This window comes from Rhinolophus sinicus, chromosome 15 (assembly GCF_057876585.1).
Source record: "Rhinolophus sinicus isolate RSI-liver-muscle chromosome 15, RSI-T2T, whole genome shotgun sequence".
Taxonomy (NCBI): domain Eukaryota; kingdom Metazoa; phylum Chordata; class Mammalia; order Chiroptera; family Rhinolophidae; genus Rhinolophus; species Rhinolophus sinicus.
Window position 1 is genome coordinate 47,383,001 of NC_142515.1, and position 18,077 is coordinate 47,401,077.

The 18,077-nt window shown below is 44.4% G+C and overlaps 1 protein-coding gene across 1 annotated transcript in view; it reads left to right on the forward strand.

Annotated features, from left to right (window-relative positions):
* The first annotated feature begins 10,188 nt into the window (after nucleotides 1-10,188).
* Nucleotides 10,189-18,077, forward strand: part of HKDC1 (hexokinase domain containing 1) — a 43,986-nt gene continuing 36,097 nt past the window's right edge. The window contains exons 1-2 of the mRNA XM_019731708.3: nucleotides 10,189-10,484; nucleotides 15,465-15,627. Coding sequence (XP_019587267.3) covers nucleotides 10,422-10,484; nucleotides 15,465-15,627 — 226 coding nt within the window. The 5' untranslated portion in view covers nucleotides 10,189-10,421. The remainder of the gene's footprint in view (nucleotides 10,485-15,464; nucleotides 15,628-18,077) is intronic.

An 18,077-nucleotide genomic window follows, 5' to 3' on the forward strand; every position in this document is an offset into this window, starting at 1 on the left:
AAGATGAGTAAACTGCTGTTTGTTTCTACACTTTAAATATACAGAATGTCGTAGAGATTTTATTTAAAGCTTTATATAATGGCCATTTGTAGTATAGAACTAAGACAATGCACTATAAGGAATTCTGCATGGGAATAAAATCAGTTTGGTGAATTGTGTGACCAGTTTCCAACACCACTGCTGAGGATATCATGGATGGAATTCTTTGACAAATAGTGCATGTACCAGAGGCTCTTCTAGGTGCTGGAAATATGCAGTAAGGAAGACATAGGGAGATTTTGATACGGGAGACAGAAATAAGTTCAATATTGTCAGTTCTGTGAGGGCTGAGATTGTCTGTCTAGTTGACTGCAATCTCTTCAGTGCCTAGACTATAGGAGAAGCACAATCAGCCTTTGTTAAATGAATGGATGTAATTTCAGAGATAACTGCTAGGATAAAGAAGAATAAGGGAAAAGAGTGACAAGTGGTAGCAGTGGGCTGTTTTAGATACAGAGGTCTTTCCATGTCCAAAGGCCAGTCTGATGCACAGTGGCCTCTACTTGTCCAACAAAGTTTTCGGCACACGTTAGAGACAGCTGAAAGGAGCATAAAGACACAGGCTTTGGAGTTGGACAGGCCTGGGTTCAGTGTCTCATCACTACTAGCTCAGTGACCTTGCCCTCTCTGGGGCTTGGTCTCTATCTGAAGACGATGGACAATAACGCCTACAGTTATTTGGGAGGTTAAATGTCATGAGGTGGCATTTGGCACTGTACCTGGCGTATAAGGAAGTGTTTTATCGGTGAACCTGAAAGTTGGGGTTTGTTCTGGGCTGTGAATTGGGCTCTTAGCTGATTTCAAGAACTGAACTAATTTCTTGAGCAACTGCTAACCAGTCTGACTTCAGACTAGGGATTAAATTGGTTTGGGAAATTGGGTCAAGGGACAGCCAAGTTTGCCAAGCTAGTCATCTCTCTACCTTTTTCTTTAGTTCTGAGTTCATATGATTTTTCATTTAATTGAGATGTCAAGCTTTATTCTTGTAACCTTTGCCTCTGTGGAAATAAAGGCTGAATAGGTGGCACTGACTATATTTCTCCCTTGCTTGTGGGTAAACAGTAGTGAAATGCCTGGAAGGGCATATTTCTTTAGATATTCTTCATTGGACAACAGTTCATAGAGTTTGTCTTCCCCTGTGACTTACGTCATAGCAGGCATAGTCCATTCTTGCCCAGATGGTCTCAAGAAATACCCATGAACTGAACTAGATAATGGATTTGGTCTCATTGTATTTAAGTGAGGTATATCACGTAGAGGGTTAATTCTCCCACTTTTTCCGTTTTGGGGGCCAAAGCTGGTAATTCAGAGCAGACAGACAAGACACTTGCAAACTTCGGCAAGTTAAATGTTAGTAAAGCCTCAGATAAGAGTGGGGGTGGGGAATGCTGTAAGGAAAGGGCTGCTTGAGCACTGAGCTAGGGTGTTTATAAATAGTGATAGTTTTCACCTTTGGGGGTGGACGGAAAGCTCTGTGGTTAGACGCAAGAAGAGACTAAAGAAATGCAATCAAGTGAAACTAAAAGGGGAAACATAATTGGAGTGACCCAGAATAATTCTCTGCAAAGTGCTTAAAACTGTCACTATGAAAACAACCTGATTTTCCTTCTCTACGACAAGCTGGACATGTCATTTATCTTTCATTGCGGGCTTCTGGGCCAGCTAAGTCCCAGGCGTATATTTCACTAAAGTCATGTCCTCAACCCTTCCAAAATACAACTTTTTTTTTCTTGCAGTTTTCTAACAGGTTTTGAAGTACTTGCCTGAAATAATCCTGTTTGGATTATTGTGGATTCAGCTGAACATCAACATGGAGCGTCAACGGAGGCTTAGATGTTGACCTCAGTTCCCGTCAGTACAGAGCTGGGTAATTCAGTAAAATGTGGTTAGTACAATAACTGGTTAGGAATAATAACCAATGACTTGTAATGCTTTGTACATTATATTTGTGGCCGAGAGTAAATCTACAAAATGAAATGGGGTCTTTTGAAAAATGACTTACTATGACTCACAAGCATACAAAACTACGACAAATCAGTGAAGTCTTACAGCGCAGAACTGGGAGTCTATTTATGGTGCAGTCATTCTATGTGTGTCCACCTCAAAGCAAACCCATTAGGACATAATGAAAAGTTGTGGTTTGCTAAAAAGACAAGCAAATGAATAAATGAGTCTAGTTATTTCCCTCTGTTTTGCAGCTATAAAATACATAAACTGGAACAGAGCAGTGTTTATAAACATGTTTCTGAGTTGTTACCTAAAAACCTGTCACTGAATATAGACATTTCCACACAGGACTGATAAACAGTAGTTGTCTCTATGGGCAAAAAGATGCCAGAGAAGAAAAAAAAAGTCCGTGAAGTAGGTAGGATCAGCCTTTTGAGGGCTGAATTACAAAAGCTATTTTGGGCAAATTTTGGTAGAGGCAGGAATTTTGAATTTCTTTAAGGCTATACTCTTGGAATCTACTCAAAGAGTCTATCACGTGCTCCCTATCCACTCCTTGCCCTTGACATGCTCCTGATGCTCACAGAGCCTTGGCAAAGTCCTGTAACCCGGTGACTGTGAATCGCCATTGCACACACCGGTAAATTGCGGTGAAATTGATAACCCCCTGCTGGAAAATGGTTTTTCTCAAGGGCTTGTAATCAGCTCAAGATCATTTTTTTTTTTTAGACTTTATTAGGGAACAGTGTGTACTTCCAGGCCTTTTTTCCAAGTCAAGTTGTTGTCATTTCAATCTTCGTTGTGGAGGGTGCCGTTCAGCTTCAAGTTGTTGTCCTTTCAGTCCTAGTTGTGGAGGGCACAGCTCAGCTCCAGGTCCAGTTGCCGTTGCTAGTTGCAGGGGGCGCAGCCCACCATCCCTTGCGGGACTCGAGGAGTTGAACCGGCAACCTTGTGGTTGAGAGCCCACTGGCCCATGTGGGAATCGAACCGGCAGCCTTTGGAGTTAGGAGCATGGAGCTCTAACTGCCTGAGCCACCGGGCCCACCCCTCAAGATCATTTTTTTAAAAAATTCCTTCAGTAATTTGTAGTGTTCAAAAATTGCCTTATTCTTTTAACAGCTACATTTTCATTTTCTTAATATGTTTATCACTCATTGTGATCCTTTTAAAATTGATAAATGAATGGATATTAATCACATTCTATCCATAAAATTCCCTGTACGTGTAAGTATTTAAAGGAATGCATAATATTAGGTTGGTGCAAAAGTAATTGCGGTTTTTGCAACTATTTTTAACCTTTTAAGCCGCAATTGAAAAAAAACCCTCCTATGACTTAGTCTCCGAAATTCTGCACAGTAATTTAATTTCAATTTCATTACTACCTGGTTCATATTCCATGACTTTTTACTTACAGTACAAATTCATATAAATGATTTTCAGCTGAATTATCAATTCTTGCCTCCTGTTAATTTTTAATAATATTAGAGCTCATGCATTTTCACATATTCTTTTAACTCTAAATCTTGCCTAGATCTTAAAACTTTTGAGTTTATCTTCTGTGTTTTCCTAGGCTACTACTCTTTTTCCCTTACCAACGAAATACATCATGTATTGTTATAGCAAAGTTAATAATGTATTTGTATATGTATTACCTTATTTCAATGACAGACAACCCTAGTATAGTATTTCTTAGAGGCTGTCATCTTATTAGCTGAATTTAAAATGCTCAAAACTAATTAAGAACTCTAAAATGAGTTTGTTTGGGGTTGTTTTTTTGTTTGTTTGTTTTAGTATTTCCTTACGTTCTGCTACTACAAGTTTCTTCAAGTCCATCTTGGATATATATCCTGCCCTAGTCTAGAATAGCCATTTTTCCAAGGTGCCCTGGTTTCTCTCTCTCTCTCTCTCTCTCTCTCTCTCTCTCTCTCTCTCTCTCTCTCTCTCTCTCTCTCTCTCTCATTTTCAGAGTGATATTAGAAACTGAAATCTGGGCACTATGTGTGCTTATTTCTACTGGGTGTCATTGCCTCTAGGGTTTCTCAGCTGGCAGAGCAAGGAAACACATGTGAGTATATTAACCTATGTATACAAAGTCTGACAATTAAGTTTGCAAACTTGTTGCAACGATGTTGCTAACCTTTTTTGGTATCAGAGGGATTATTCATTAAGAATTTGTACCAGGTGGACAAACAGTTAACCAAGTTGACTATTTGGAAGTGCTGAAAAGGCTGCATGAAAAAGTTAGACGACCTGAACTTTTTGCCAACAATTCATGGCTCTTGCATCACAACAATGCACCAGCTCACAGGGCACTGTCTGTGGGGAGTTTTTAGCCAGTAAACAAATAACTGTATTGGAACACCCTCCCTACTCTCCTGATCTGGCCCCCAATGACTTCTGTTTTTACTTGAAGATAAAGGAAATATTGAAAGGAAGACATTTTGATGACATTTAGGACATCAAGGGTAATACGACGACAGCTCTAATGGCCATTTCAGAAAAAGAGTTCCAAAAGTGCCTTGAAGGATGGACTAGGTGCTGGCGTCGGTGCATAGCTTCCCAAGGGGAGCACTTCAAAGGTGACTGTAGTGATATTTAGCAATGAAGTATGTAGCACTTTTTCTAGGATGAGTTTGCAAACTTATTTGTCCGACCTCGTATGCACATATCTACAAATATTTACAAATATTTATGTGTTCATCTCTATATTAAGCTAAACATGAGTTTATAGTGATGTTCTCGACTCTAATCCAGTGACACAAATCATCCTAGCCTCCCCTTGCTTTTATGTCACCCTCCACTCCAACAGTGAGAAACCTACCTCCCACTACCCACCCTTCACTCACTTAATTGTTCAGTTCCAGTGTACATGTATAGTGGTTGCAGATTTGTTCAGCCATGCTCCTGGGGGAAACAGCTTTATTAACCAGGCCACAGTGCTACATACAGTTCCGTTTACCTTTAGTCTTGCTGACTCCACTCATTTCCAAGATTATTAGGTCAGCATCTTCCCATCCTCTTCAGAGAGGCTATTTCATACATTTATAATACAGTTAGGTTCTTTTGTCAGTCTGTATTACATCCCTGGTCTCCTAAATATTTTTTTTTAATTCACATACATTAAAGTTCATTCTTTGTGCTGTAAAGTTCTGTGGGTTTTGACAAATGTATTGTGTCATATATTCACTGATAGAGCATCGTACAGAATAGTTTCACTTCCCTAAAAACTCCCCTGTGCTTCGCTTATTCAACCCTCCCCCTCTCCAAACATCTGGTAACACCGATATGCTTACTATATTATTTTGCCTTTTCCATATCCATAGGTTTTTAAATTTTTCTCTGAGGCCATTTAGTTTTACCAGAGAAAAAAACGGGTCCCCCAACTCCTCCCAGTGAGGGAGGAAAGGTTGTATACAGCTAGATGTCTGCTGGTGGAAACAAGACAGAAAAAAGTAGTTTGGGGTCTCGTTGTTCAGCTTGAAGTTTTCACTTTGGCCCTATTTTCAGTCTTGTGTCTCTCAGTCTCACTTTACATGGTGCCTGATGGTCCCAAGTCCAGAGACTTTTGGGTTCAATCTCGCCAGAGAATAAATGCCCAGTCTCCTATAGGGGCAGGGGTTGGTGGTCACTCATTGCTCTAGGTGGAGGGACACACCTGTGGCCTAACTGCAGCCTAACTAGCTTTGTTTTTTTTTTTTTTTTTTAAGATTTTATTGGGGAAGGGGAACAGGACTTTATTGGGGGACAGTGTGTATTTCCAGGACTTTTCATTGGGGAACAGTAATGTGTTTTTCCCAGGACTCATCAGCTCCATCCAAGTCAAGTTATCATTTTAGTCTTCGTTGTGGAGGGCGCAGCTCAGCTCCAGGTCCAGTCTCCGTTGTTAGTTGCAGGGGGCGCAGCCCACCATACCTTGCGGGAGTCAAACTGGCAACCTTGTGGTTGAGAGCACGTGCTCCAACCAACTGAGCCATCTGGCCACCCGGGAGCTCAGTGGCAGCTCATTCACTTCATTCTCGTTGAGGAGGGTGCAACACTCTGGCCCATGTGGGAATCGAACCAGCACCCCTGTTGCCCAGAGCTTGCGTTCTAATCAACTGAGCCACCTGTCCGCCCCTAACTGCCTTTTTATATAGACTTTTAGCCAATCTCCTGTTTTCGGGTGTTTCCTACTGCTTTGCAGAGGTATCTGAGCCTCCAATTCCTGAACATTAGAATTCTAGAGTTACAAATATCATCACTCATTCTCAACAGAATCATTGCAAGCTGTTAGGTTTCAATGTTTCCCCTGCTAAGCCATCACTTTTCTGTTAGCTTTCTGTCTTCCAAAATTATGTTAAAATTCCTGATCAATCACTATTTCATTTCTCTTTGTCCTCGTGTGTTTATGCTACATTTAACCAGAAGTCTCATTTGCTTTTAGAAGTTTTCTATTTTGTGCAATTGTGATTGTAATTACTCCGAAAAATGTTAAAAGCCACATTTCCTTGTATGACTTGTCTTTCCTTGATATGTATTTTGCAAACACAGCTCTTGATGTATAGTTGGGATAAAAAATAATTGTGTATAATTGATTTCCTCATGAGCATTCCCTGTCTTCTCTTGGGTCAGGAATAAACCTATAAGAGATTATCAGTAGCTTTCTTTTGAAATTAGCGGAGGTTAACATTTCTGCTTCATTTGTGGTTGTTCCCATGGAGACACCATAGTAACTGTAACTACAGGCTGGGTTTGGAAGTTTCTACATTGACTCTTTTAATGGAAGTTTGCTCTCTAACACTGTCTTCTTTTGCAGCAAGTGGAATACCAGCAGGTCGGACTGGTTTATATTATGGACAACTTAACTTTGGACTTACCATTAAAAAGAACATGGGACAGAATTGAAGTCTATTTTTTTTTTTTTAGTAACAGGAATAGAATATTTATAAAATTCCCAACTCTTCCTATCATTCCAGTAAATGGAACTGGTACCTTCTAATGGTTTATGGTTACGTTTTACTGAATATACTGAAAGGGCTGCATGCGTTTTCTTATCCTAATAGGATGAGATGAAATAGCAGTTTTAAGAAAGGGTCCCTAACCAGGTGAAGGCTTAGATTAAAGGGATACTTTTAGCTTGCCCACTGTGGGCCACATGCCTTCTCTTATGTGAGCTCATTTACTTTCATTCTCATAATGATTACTGAGGTAGCTACAAACCCTTTACAGATATGAACTTGGGGCCTTCTTTAGTGAGGGCAGAGTGGGAACCCAGGGCCTGTGCACTTGCCCCTCTGCTGCCAGCTTTGGGCGGGTTGTCCCAGCTTCGGTCCCATGTTTCCCCTTCATGGGGAAACATGCTTCTAGGTTCGTGAGAGCCACACAGTGATTAAGCGTGGGCTCTGCAGCTACACTACCCACATTTAAATATCTATTCCACCATGTACCAGTTTCGCTCTGTGCCTCAGTTTCTCCATTTGTAAAGTGGAGAGAGTGATAGTTGCTGTGGGAATTCATATTGTAAATCCCCTAGTAAACACTATACAAGTGTTTACTAAATAAATCTGTAAATTCTATTGGACTTCTGGTCCTCTTATCTAGTCAGTATTACCGTGCTCAGTATTAAAGGAAAGCAGATACTTCCTTTAAATGGTGCGCTCTATGGAAACGTGTATAGAGGTGAGAGCATTTCCTATCTTACATGGAAGATTTGGGCCAGATGGGTACTACACGTTAACTAAAATGTCCCTTGGCAGTGCCAACTCTCAAATGGCTATTCTTAAGGAAAATCCAAGTGCTTATAATACTTACACTAAGATATCCTTGAATACTTACATAGAGCTTTGATAAGGGTAAAAATTCCAAGGGTTAGACTAGACTAGTCAGATGAGGAATGATAAAATAATTGAGTTATTTTTGTCTATATTCAATAAAGTGAGGGGACTGAGCTGCTCCAAACGCATATGATCTTCATAATCATTAAGCGTCCTGGTTTAGTAGGCTCACACCTGTAATGTAGATACTGATAAAAGTGAACTGGCATCCTAAGATAATTAACCATAGAGCTGGGAGGACTATGGGTGGAGCTGGGTTCCCCCCCTGCCTTGTTAACTCTAGTCCTGACTTCCTGTTAAACTTTGTGGTAACTTCCAGCGGGAGGGACACTAATAAATAGAGAAGCCATCTTGGAATCGGGCCTTTTTTGCACACGTGTGGCGCGTTGGAGCTCGGCCCAGAAGTGTGTTCGCATACTCCTCGGTGGCTTTGTTTCTTTTTCTTTTTGCGGATAAACCGCTCTTTTGGTGGGCTACCTGGAGAATTATTTGTCCAGTCGAAAATGCTGATCTGCTTGGAAAAAAATGGAATGATGTAACTGATGAAAGTTGCGGAGTGTCATTTGCCTGATTAAAATTCCAAATGCCGCCTAGCTGGCACATACAAGCAACCATGAGATTACAGAGACCTTTGGTTATGGCTTTGTGTCCTTTTGTCCACTGGCCATTGTAACCTCATCCCTATGTTGAAGAAATCAGTGACAGTTGGAGCCGAACTGCACCACAGAGGTTACTTTTTAAATGGAGGAATTAAGACAAGTACTATTATCATCTGTGGGCGGGCAACCAGCCCCAGGATGTTTTCCTCAGCCTGTGCAGACTCAAGCATAGCACGATTGTTTCAGAAAACCAGCAGTTCCACATGCTTTGGGGAACTGAATAGTTCCAACAACCGAAGGTTAACTTTTGTTTGCTTGTCTAATAGACAAAGTAAAGGAGCTAAAAGAGAGTTCATAGTCTGAGGGGTAAACAGACTGAAAAGGAGTGGGTTTGTCATTCTGGGAGACAGTATCTGATTTTTATTTCTCAGATATCAATCTGTAAAAGTACCTGGAGTAATTTTGATCAAGCGTAGGCTTAAACTAGACTTCCGGTGGCTGAACCACATGACCATGGGATAAAAAGAGCACTGATTGGAGAATCAGTCTTTTGGGGAGACCATTGTTAAAGGTTCTCTCACCAAGCAATTGTTTGGTAATTGTTTTGATTAATGAGATCGTGCGGCAGGAAAGGAAACAAAGCTGAGGCTGCTAAGCTGGCAGGAAAACATGTTTTTTTCCCTCCTATTGAAGAGGAGGTAAGTTATAGGAGCGAGAAACATTGGGGTGCCCAGCTATCCTTCATTAACATTTTAGGAAGCATTTCATTAGTATTTGGGAAGTTATGGCCAAGAATTCCTTAAACTGTACATAGTTTTCCGAGTAGTTGGAATTCTTGATAATAACTCAGCAGAATGCTGCTGCTACTAACAGTTATCAATTGAGTATTTACTGCAAGGAGAAAGAATAGAGGCAATATTACGTATTAGTTAAGAGCTGGACCCTGGAATTGAACTCCTGGATTTGAGTTCTCACTGTACCATTTACAAGCGTTGTGATTTCGAATAAGTCACTTAACCTTTCTGGACCTCAGTTTTCTCATCTAAAAAATGGGAATAGTAAGTGCTCCATCCGTGTTAGCTGCTGTTGTTAACACCATTGTTATTGTTACTGATTTTGTTAGCTGACCAATGACTGTGGAAAGAATGCAAGGTCTATTGTACCCACACATTGGCCCCTTTCTGGGTTCTTCTCATATCACATGTGATGAGGGAGATAATCAAGTGAGTAAACCAAACACCTTCGCAGCATGAGGCATTTCCTACCTGTAACTTCCAATTTTTCTCTCCAGCAGCAGCTTCCTTCCCAATGAGTCCTGCTGATTTCAGTTCAGTCTTTCTCTTGCCTATATTTTTCTGGATCACTACCTGTGAAATCAAGGTTTTCTGGTTTAACATTGTGAATAGATAAACCTTAATCGATTATTTTCCATTACCATGGACTGTTAACTAAGAGATCTAATCTGTCACAAACAGAGCCATTTGTCCCAGCATTCTTGAAATCTCCCCGACCAGGGCAATGTTTAGTCTTAATTAAAACAGTGCTACAGAGGAGCAGGGAGTCATGGAGTTATACTGCTGGGTTGAGGAGAAAAGGGCTAAAGAGAAAAGCCTAGACATTTGCAAAGCAGCTCAGCTGGTTGAAAGTTGGTATTGTTTAACACCCAACTTCTCAGAAGATTTTCCTCGGCTGAGTGGGCTTGGTGGAGCCCTGGCTTGAGAGTGTTGCTTAGCAACAAGATTTTGTATCACTGGAGTTTCAGAGTCAAGCACAACCCATCCCCTGCCTCCCCTCCACCAACTCTCAGCTACCATCCTGAGCGTCCTACTAGACAATCAAGTGTGCAGGAGGGAGGGACCAGAGAGAGGGGGCGAAGTTTAATCATTGCACTGAGCAGCCTGGAAGTATTTAATCTGTAGCACCTAGTTCCCCACAGGCCTCCAGCCTGAACTGGAAGTGTGCAGTACTCCGGAGACTGCTCTGAAATCTTGGCCCATCTCAGGACAAACCAAACTTGGGGAAAATGTTTGCGGTACACTTGATGGCGTTTTACTTCACCAAGATGAAGGAGGATCAGATCAAGAAGGTAAGGGCTCCCAAAGCTGAGAAATGCGGGCTTCACTCTTCACTCACAGACCTGATACCTTGCGTTCATCGCAAGGATTTAAGAGAGCTTATTTAAAAACACAGAGGGAGCATAGGACCAGTGAAACAAAACTCACAGAAGGGGAAGAGGAAGTAAGTCTCCCCAGGCTGGGCATTGCATATTGTCCTGAGCCTTGAATTTCACTCGGAACTTCCTGGCAGATCCCCGGGTGGCAAGGGGAGGAGGAGAAAGCTTTTAGAAGCCATTTGTATTATTTGATGTAAGGCATGTTTGGGGAGAAGGCTACAGAAGAGAGGAGAATCATTATAAAAGAAATTTTGAGATCTTTTAAAGTAATTCCTGTGATTTTTCATGTGCTTGAAAGAATATACATGTAGCACCAAGAGGGAGGTGAGTTTTTATGTACAGTAATCGAAATACTTATGATTGGCGTGTGCTGTTGGCCAAGGGTATGCTAGTCATGGTGTGCATTATTTTGCCACTTTGCCCAAGAAACTCACCGACAAAATTCTTTCCAAGGTGGGCTGGTTAAAATTTGCTGAGGCTCAACTGGGGGCCGTCAGCATTTCCTCCTGGCAGCTTGGAAGAAACCCAGCCTGCCACTCCAGCCATACCAGCTCCCCAGAGTGTCTCTCAATATACGGTTAATGGAAGTCCTCCCCGCAGCGGGACTTAGCCAAGGTAACCCAGATGTTTAAAGTGGTGCTGGGGAGATTAAACCAAAGTCACCGACTCCTCCTCCTGCATTCTTTCCATTGTGCCATGATGCTTCCTGGTGTTTCAAACTGAGAGAAAAGGAGATGGTCCCTTGCAGCCCTCATGCTCGGTGGGATAAACTCCCACTAAATCCTGTTCATCAGAGAGTAGGGTTAGAGGTTATAGCAAATCTTAAAATATAAATCAATCAGATGTAACCTGTATTTACATTTGTTGATTAGATTCCCAGAGCCCTTTACTGGCTTCTTAAGGAGGTGGAAACATGCTCTACAGCACTGCTTAAGAATTCACTTTCTGTTATTACTTGCTTGGTAAAGATGCAACCTGCGAGGTATCTCTCCAACCCCCAAAGGGGGGGTCTTTGGAAACTTGACACCTGAGGTTCTGCAAATTAGTTTCCGTTCCTTGGGCCTCTTTGTGGTGGTTAATTTTTGTTACACCCTAGAATCAGGTGGATGTGTTTATCCACCAGCCCAGGTGCAGTCTCAGGAGGCCTCTGTGACTGAAAATGCCACTTCCACTGATCTGTTCCAGATTCTTCTGGGTGGAGGGTCAGCCTGTGTCAAGGCCTAGGGTTGACCTACCCTCTCCCTATGATGGGCAAGAAAGCCTGTGAGAGGGAGCTGAGTAGGGCTGGTCAGGAAGACTTTGTAGCCATCTTAAGGAAGTGACACAGCAGGTGTCTGGGGTAGCACGGGAGGCTGGTTTATGGGTTGCTGGGATGAGTCACAGGTTCAGAGAACACTGGCTCATTCACTTCTCCAGGTGGTGAAAACACACCTGGTCAAAAGGCACAGGCTCCTTCTCCCTCTGGTGTCAGGCATCCGGTCCCCTTCTTAGTGCCTGTGTTTCCGGTCTCTACACTTATCAAGATCCTGAACTTACCTGACTGCTAGGATTGCTATCAGACCCTGGGATGATTTTTAAAAATCTTTCTATAACAACATTAAAATAAAAACAATACAGAATAAAACAAAGAAAAGAAAGAGAGAGAGAGAGAGAGAGAGAGAGAGAGAGAGAGAGAGAGAGAGAGAGAAGAGAGAAACTACTCTGACAGCTTCTCTTCCGATTTAATACATTGATATTATTTGACCTATTCATAGCATTGGGGTGGGCCTGGCCACTGACCTATAGATTGTTTACTCGTAAGAGAAGGACCGGTTAGGTTTTCAAAGTGTCCTTTTTACAGTCTAGTAAGTCAACATTACGAAAAGTGGAAATGTTACCTTTAATCCCACCGCTCCCGTTTCTCAGTGTGTGTTTTTACATTTATATTTATATAGTGTATACAATTCTGAACTTGTGTCCTTCACTTATCGTTATATTGTAACCACTTATGTACATTTCTCCATTTCTTTATAATTATGTGAATATCTTCCTAGTAATCAATTTGGATATGCCATAATTTAACTTTTCCCTCTTGTAGGACGTTCGGCTACTTTCTAAAATGCCTTTTTTTTTTTTTTTGACAGTTAAAAATTGCTTTGCTAAACATTGGTATGTATTTAATGCCCTCCACCTTTGGGATTATTTCCTAAAGGCTCCCAGAAGTGAAATCACTGGGTCCAAGAGTTGACCCTTTTTATGACTCTTGATTCATAAAACGGGACCTTTGGCCTGTGATCTCTGAGTCCCTTGCAGCTCCCACCTCCCATAATTCGGTAAACGCTGAGTTTACATTTGACAATCTGCCCGTCCTATGTTAAACACGCTGCCTGCTGGCTCCTTTGCTCAGCAGCAGTGCCATGCATAGTTTGGGAGCCACTCCAGAAGCAGGCTTGCTTGCCTCCTGCAGCTCAAGCCCCCTCCCTCAGGGCTTGCAACATGTATGCCTGGCTACACAAGCCCCAGCTCACCTATTTGCATTGAAAATACAGCAACGTTCTTCCTTTGTCCCCACATACGTTTCATTCTTCCCTTCTAGCTACTGTACCAGGAACTGCAAGATACAAAGAACAAACAAGAAACTGCTGCTAAATTGACCTTCTTTTTACATAACTGTAACTTATTGAAGCAACGGGAGCGGTAACACAAAGTCCTGAATGACTGTTAAACTGCAGCTCACAAGTGACCCAAGCACTTTAAAGCCATTACTTACACAGACGGGATGACCCTATGGGGATGACCAGAGAGGTTCTTTATACTCTGGGGCTGCGTGAACATGAGCAATAGGCTCAGGGCCACTGTCTCAGAGGCCTTGGGTGATAAAGGAGGAAGTTTCCTTCCCGTGTGGTACATCTTGCCTTTCCCAAGCCCAAATTACTTGAGTCACATCTCTGTCATCAGCTTTCTCCGTGTGAGCGGCAGTGCCAACCAATTAGTCATGAACAAATGCCGGATGAACGGGAAGCCCTTAGTGAAGCCTGACCTGGTTCCATACTGTCTTCTCAAATGTGCTGACAGCCCAATTGTCCTGTTTTATTAATGGCTCTCTGATGGTTTCCTGGCTTCTCTCTTGCCCCCAAGTCCCTGGAACCATGGCCATTTCACTGGCTTGGGTCTCTGTATCGGCCCGACTGAGCTGGGCTGCCGTCCTCTAGGTCTAGCTGACGGCTAGGTACCTGCCCTGTGATTAAGGCCGTGTGGCCCCTGCACTTTTGGTGTAGTCTGTCTGTTGGGCTTGTAGGTCCCGCAGTCCCAGGGCTGCCACTTACCCGCAGCTCCCCTAATGCTGCTTAATGACTCTGAGCCTTGGGGTGCTCGTCTCTCCATCAGGGACAAGAATTTTGGCCTTACCTGGCTGCCTCAAGGGGATATCATGGTAATTAAATGAGGGGACAGGCATGAAAGCACTTTGTAGTCTGTAATGTATGTTCTTAGCCTTAGGGAAAAGCGTGGGAGAGCAGTTCCTCCAGGAACGGGCTAGGATAGCGCCTTCTTGTGACCTGGGTGGGTAGAGAGGCCCCTCAGTATACAAAGCACGGGTGGCAAATACAGGGCACTTAGGCCACTGGCCCTCCTCCTGCCCTTGTCAATAATCCACCCCAGTGAGCCCTGGAATCCAGGTTGCCCCCGCCACAGGATTAGCAGCGGGGACGAAGCTGTTCTGCTTTTCCTGATGTGACGTAGCTCCTTCAAGTGGGCTGGTCACAGTCATAGTGCTTTTTATAACTTACCTCCTGTGGGGGTCCTGTACCTCAATTTCCTGGTTACTTGAGTGACATCCACTGGTTTCCAATAGCAATTTGAGCTGGCATTAAAAATTAAACTTCAGGGGCCGGCCCGGTGGCTCAGGTGGTTAGAGCTCCGTGCTCCTAACTCCGAAGGCTGCTGGTTCGATTCCCACATGGGCCAGTGGGCTCTCAACCACAAGGTTGCCAGTTCAATTCCTCGAGTCCCGCAAGGGATGGTGGGCTCTGCCCCCTGCAACTAAGATTGAACACGGCACCTTGAGCTGAGCTGCCTCCCGGATGGCTCAGTTGTTGGTTGGAGCGTGGGCTCTCAACCACAAGGTTGCCGGTTCGACTCCTGCAAGGGATGGTGGGCTGCGCCCCCTGCAACTAGCAACGGCAACTGGACCTGGAGCTGAGCTGCGCCCTCCACAACTAAGACTGAAAGAACAACAACTTGAAGCCGAACAGAACCCTCCACAACTAAGATTGAAAGGACAACAATTTGACCATTGTTCCCCAATAAAGTCCTGTTCCCCTTCCCCAATAAAATCTTTAAAAAAAAAAAAAAAAATTAAACTTCATCTTAATTAGAGCAGCCTCAGACAAAAACAAAATGGAAATTTAAAGGACTGGATTTTAGAGATTGCAGTTGGAAATGGGGTTAGCTCTGAGCTCCCTAGCAGCTCGTAAACAAAGGGAAACATGTTTGGACATATACTGTCATCATTAGACGAAAGAGCTTCCATGTTTAGGAATTCAAGGTTCAAGATACATTAATAGCTAGTCTTTCCTAGCAGCGAAGCAGTGCGTCGAGGGTGAGGGCTCTGAACTGGGCATTAGAAAACCTAAATCTTTCTTAGTTTTTGCCCCTCCATTGACCCATCATAAAAATGGGGAAATCGGTTCTTCCTAAGAGCTTACACTTGAGAGGAATAAATTCTCACCTTCCCCAGCCTTCCATTCTGTTCTTCTAACTCCCCACCTCGTCCCCAGCTTGATAAGGGGTCCGGCAAGGAACCTTTGGGAATCCACGTCACGAAGCTGTCCCCACGTAGTGGGAATTTACAGCCTCAGCTGGAGGGCAGGTGCCCCCAGCAGCTAACCCTGGTCACCCCGGTGTCTGTTCCAGGTGGACAGGTTCCTGTATCACATGCGTCTGTCTGATGAGACCCTTTTGGACATCATGACTCGTTTCCAGGCTGAAATGCAGAAGGGTCTGGGGAAGGACACCAACCCTACCGCCTCGGTGAAGATGCTGCCCACCTTTGTCAGGGCCATTCCAGACGGCTCAGGTGAGGGGGCTGGGGGCTTCCTGGGGTCCTGATTCTCCCGGGTCCTTCTTAGCTGAAGGTAACTGATGTTTGCTCCTGTTCCCTGGCTTATCGCTCCAGCCCTTTCTCCACACCCTCCCCCCGCCTTCAGCTCTTGATGCATCAGTCAGACTCAATACCAAGAGTTTTGAACCAAAGCTCCAACTATCTTGCTTGTTCTCTGCCTGCCGTGGCCCCGCACATTCTGTTCCCTCTCCTGTCAGAACATCCCAGCATCCTTCCCCTGGTGAACGCCAGTGGAGCTTTTTGATCTCAGTGTACAGACCACTGCCCCCATCTGGGAAGCATTCCCGTGCTGGCTCAGGTACTTGGCAGCGCCCATCACCCTGCTGTGTGTGACCGTCTCCCTGCGGGACCAGTACTCCACGAGGGCTGGGGCTTCTCCACCCCGTGTTCTGAGCCCCTGGCATGGTGCCTGATGCATACTAGGCCCGGAGGTATTTGACTGGCTAATAAATGGCATTTTATGCCTAGGTATCTAGGTTCTAGGCTATCAATAGTAAGTAATGGAAGACAGTGTGATATAAGAGAAAGAATATTAAATGATAATTCAAGACATTTGGGTTCTAGGCCGGCCCAGCTCTGCCATTCCTAGGTGGCCTTTGGCAAAATGTTGAGCTTTACTTTCTCTATCTGTAAAATGACAGAGTTGGCCTATATGTTAGTTTTCTATTGATGCTGTAATAAATTACCACACACACAGCAACTTAAAACAAGACAAATTTATTCTCATAGCTGTGGAGTGGGTGTCACGGGGCTATAACCAAGGCGTGCGCAGGGCTGGATTCCTTCCGGAGGCCCGAGGGGCAAATCTGTTTCCTTGCCTTTTCCAGCTTCTAGAGGCGGCCTGTATTCCTCTCTCAAGCCCCTTTCCATCCCCAAGTCGGCAGTGTAGCATCTTCGAATCTCTCTCTGACTCAGTCCCTTCTGCATCTTCCACATTTAAATGTGGCCCACTGAGATAATCCAGGATAATCTCCCAACCTCAAGGTCAACTGATGAGCAAGTTCGATTCCATCCGCAGCCTTCATTCCCTCTTGCTATATGAACTAACGTATTCACAAGACCTGGGGATTGGGATGTGGACAGCTCTGGGGGACCATTATGTTGCTTACACAGTCTAGAGAACTCTAGAAGGAATCTATGAGATTTCATCCAACTCCTCCATTCTCAGTCTCTGGGAAAAGCCATACGAGAGAAACGAACTGGTATCTACCAGATGCTTCCTGTGGTCAAGGGGTGCTAGGGACTCACTGTCCCACACAATCCCCGTAAGAACCCCGTGGTGTACCTCTTATCCCCAGGACAGATGAAAGTACTGAGGACCAAGGGGTTACCCCAGGGTCAGGGTCCCAGTGTTCTGTCCAGGCTCCAGCAAGGGCTCGGGGACTCTTGAAGGAAGAGGGACTGAAGTTTGGGGAGCCCTCAGGGGCCTTAGATTAGATTAGCCAGATTCCGGGTCCCTTTGGGACACTGCCTGGGTCAAAGTAGCTTGGCTCTGCGGTTTGAGAGGCCCCTGGGAACTGAGGAGAGAGACCTGTTCTGTTGCTGGTGGGTGAGTATACAGGGCGGGCAGTGTACCACCCCAGAGGAACAGAAGCTTTGGAGACAGATAGTCCTGCTTTGAAATCTCTCCTGGTTCCTGACACTGTGCTGAGAGTGCTGAGGGGACTATGGTCCTTGACGGGTCATCCAGGGCTAGTTGGAGGAAGCAGCGGAGTCCTGGGGTGTGTGGGGGCAGTGAGGGAGCCACAGAGGGAGGGTGAAGTCCTCCTGGCTCCCTGTGCCATGGCGCCTCCTGCAGAGGTTGTCCCCAGAAGCAAGGGGAAGTGGCCTTTGATGGTTGGGAGGATGCTGGGCCAGATGTGCCTTCCTGGCCCAGGCTGCTTCAGAAAGCTTTGGAAATTCCTTCCTCCTTAGGCCACCTCCTTTCTTCCTGTCTCCTCGAAGCCTCTCGTCACACAATGCATCTTACCAGTGATCCTGTGGCAGAGTCCCTATGAAGCCACGTGGCCTTGGGGAGTCCCTATCCTCATCAGTAAAGGGACGTGGCCAGTTTGCCCTACCGACATGCAGGGTCATTAGGATCAGATGAGGTCATGTGGAAGGAGTGTTTTAAAATCTACAAAATGTTGTCCCAAGTCTGCTGTAGCTCCTGTGAACTAGCTAGTGATGTAATTTCATGATTACTAACCAACAAGACCAAACAAATAGCACTCTCTTAATCCTGGAGGGCCTCCGTTTCAGAAATGTATGCAGTTTCCAAAGAAACCCTCTGAGTGCACCCGCTGTCTGTAGTTTCCCCTCCTGCCACCGGAACCTACCTGAGAGGAGGTAAACTATTGGAGCTTATTGCCTCCCAGTGTTTCAGTCGGGGAGCTGCCACTGACGGTGCTTACAAAGTACCTTAC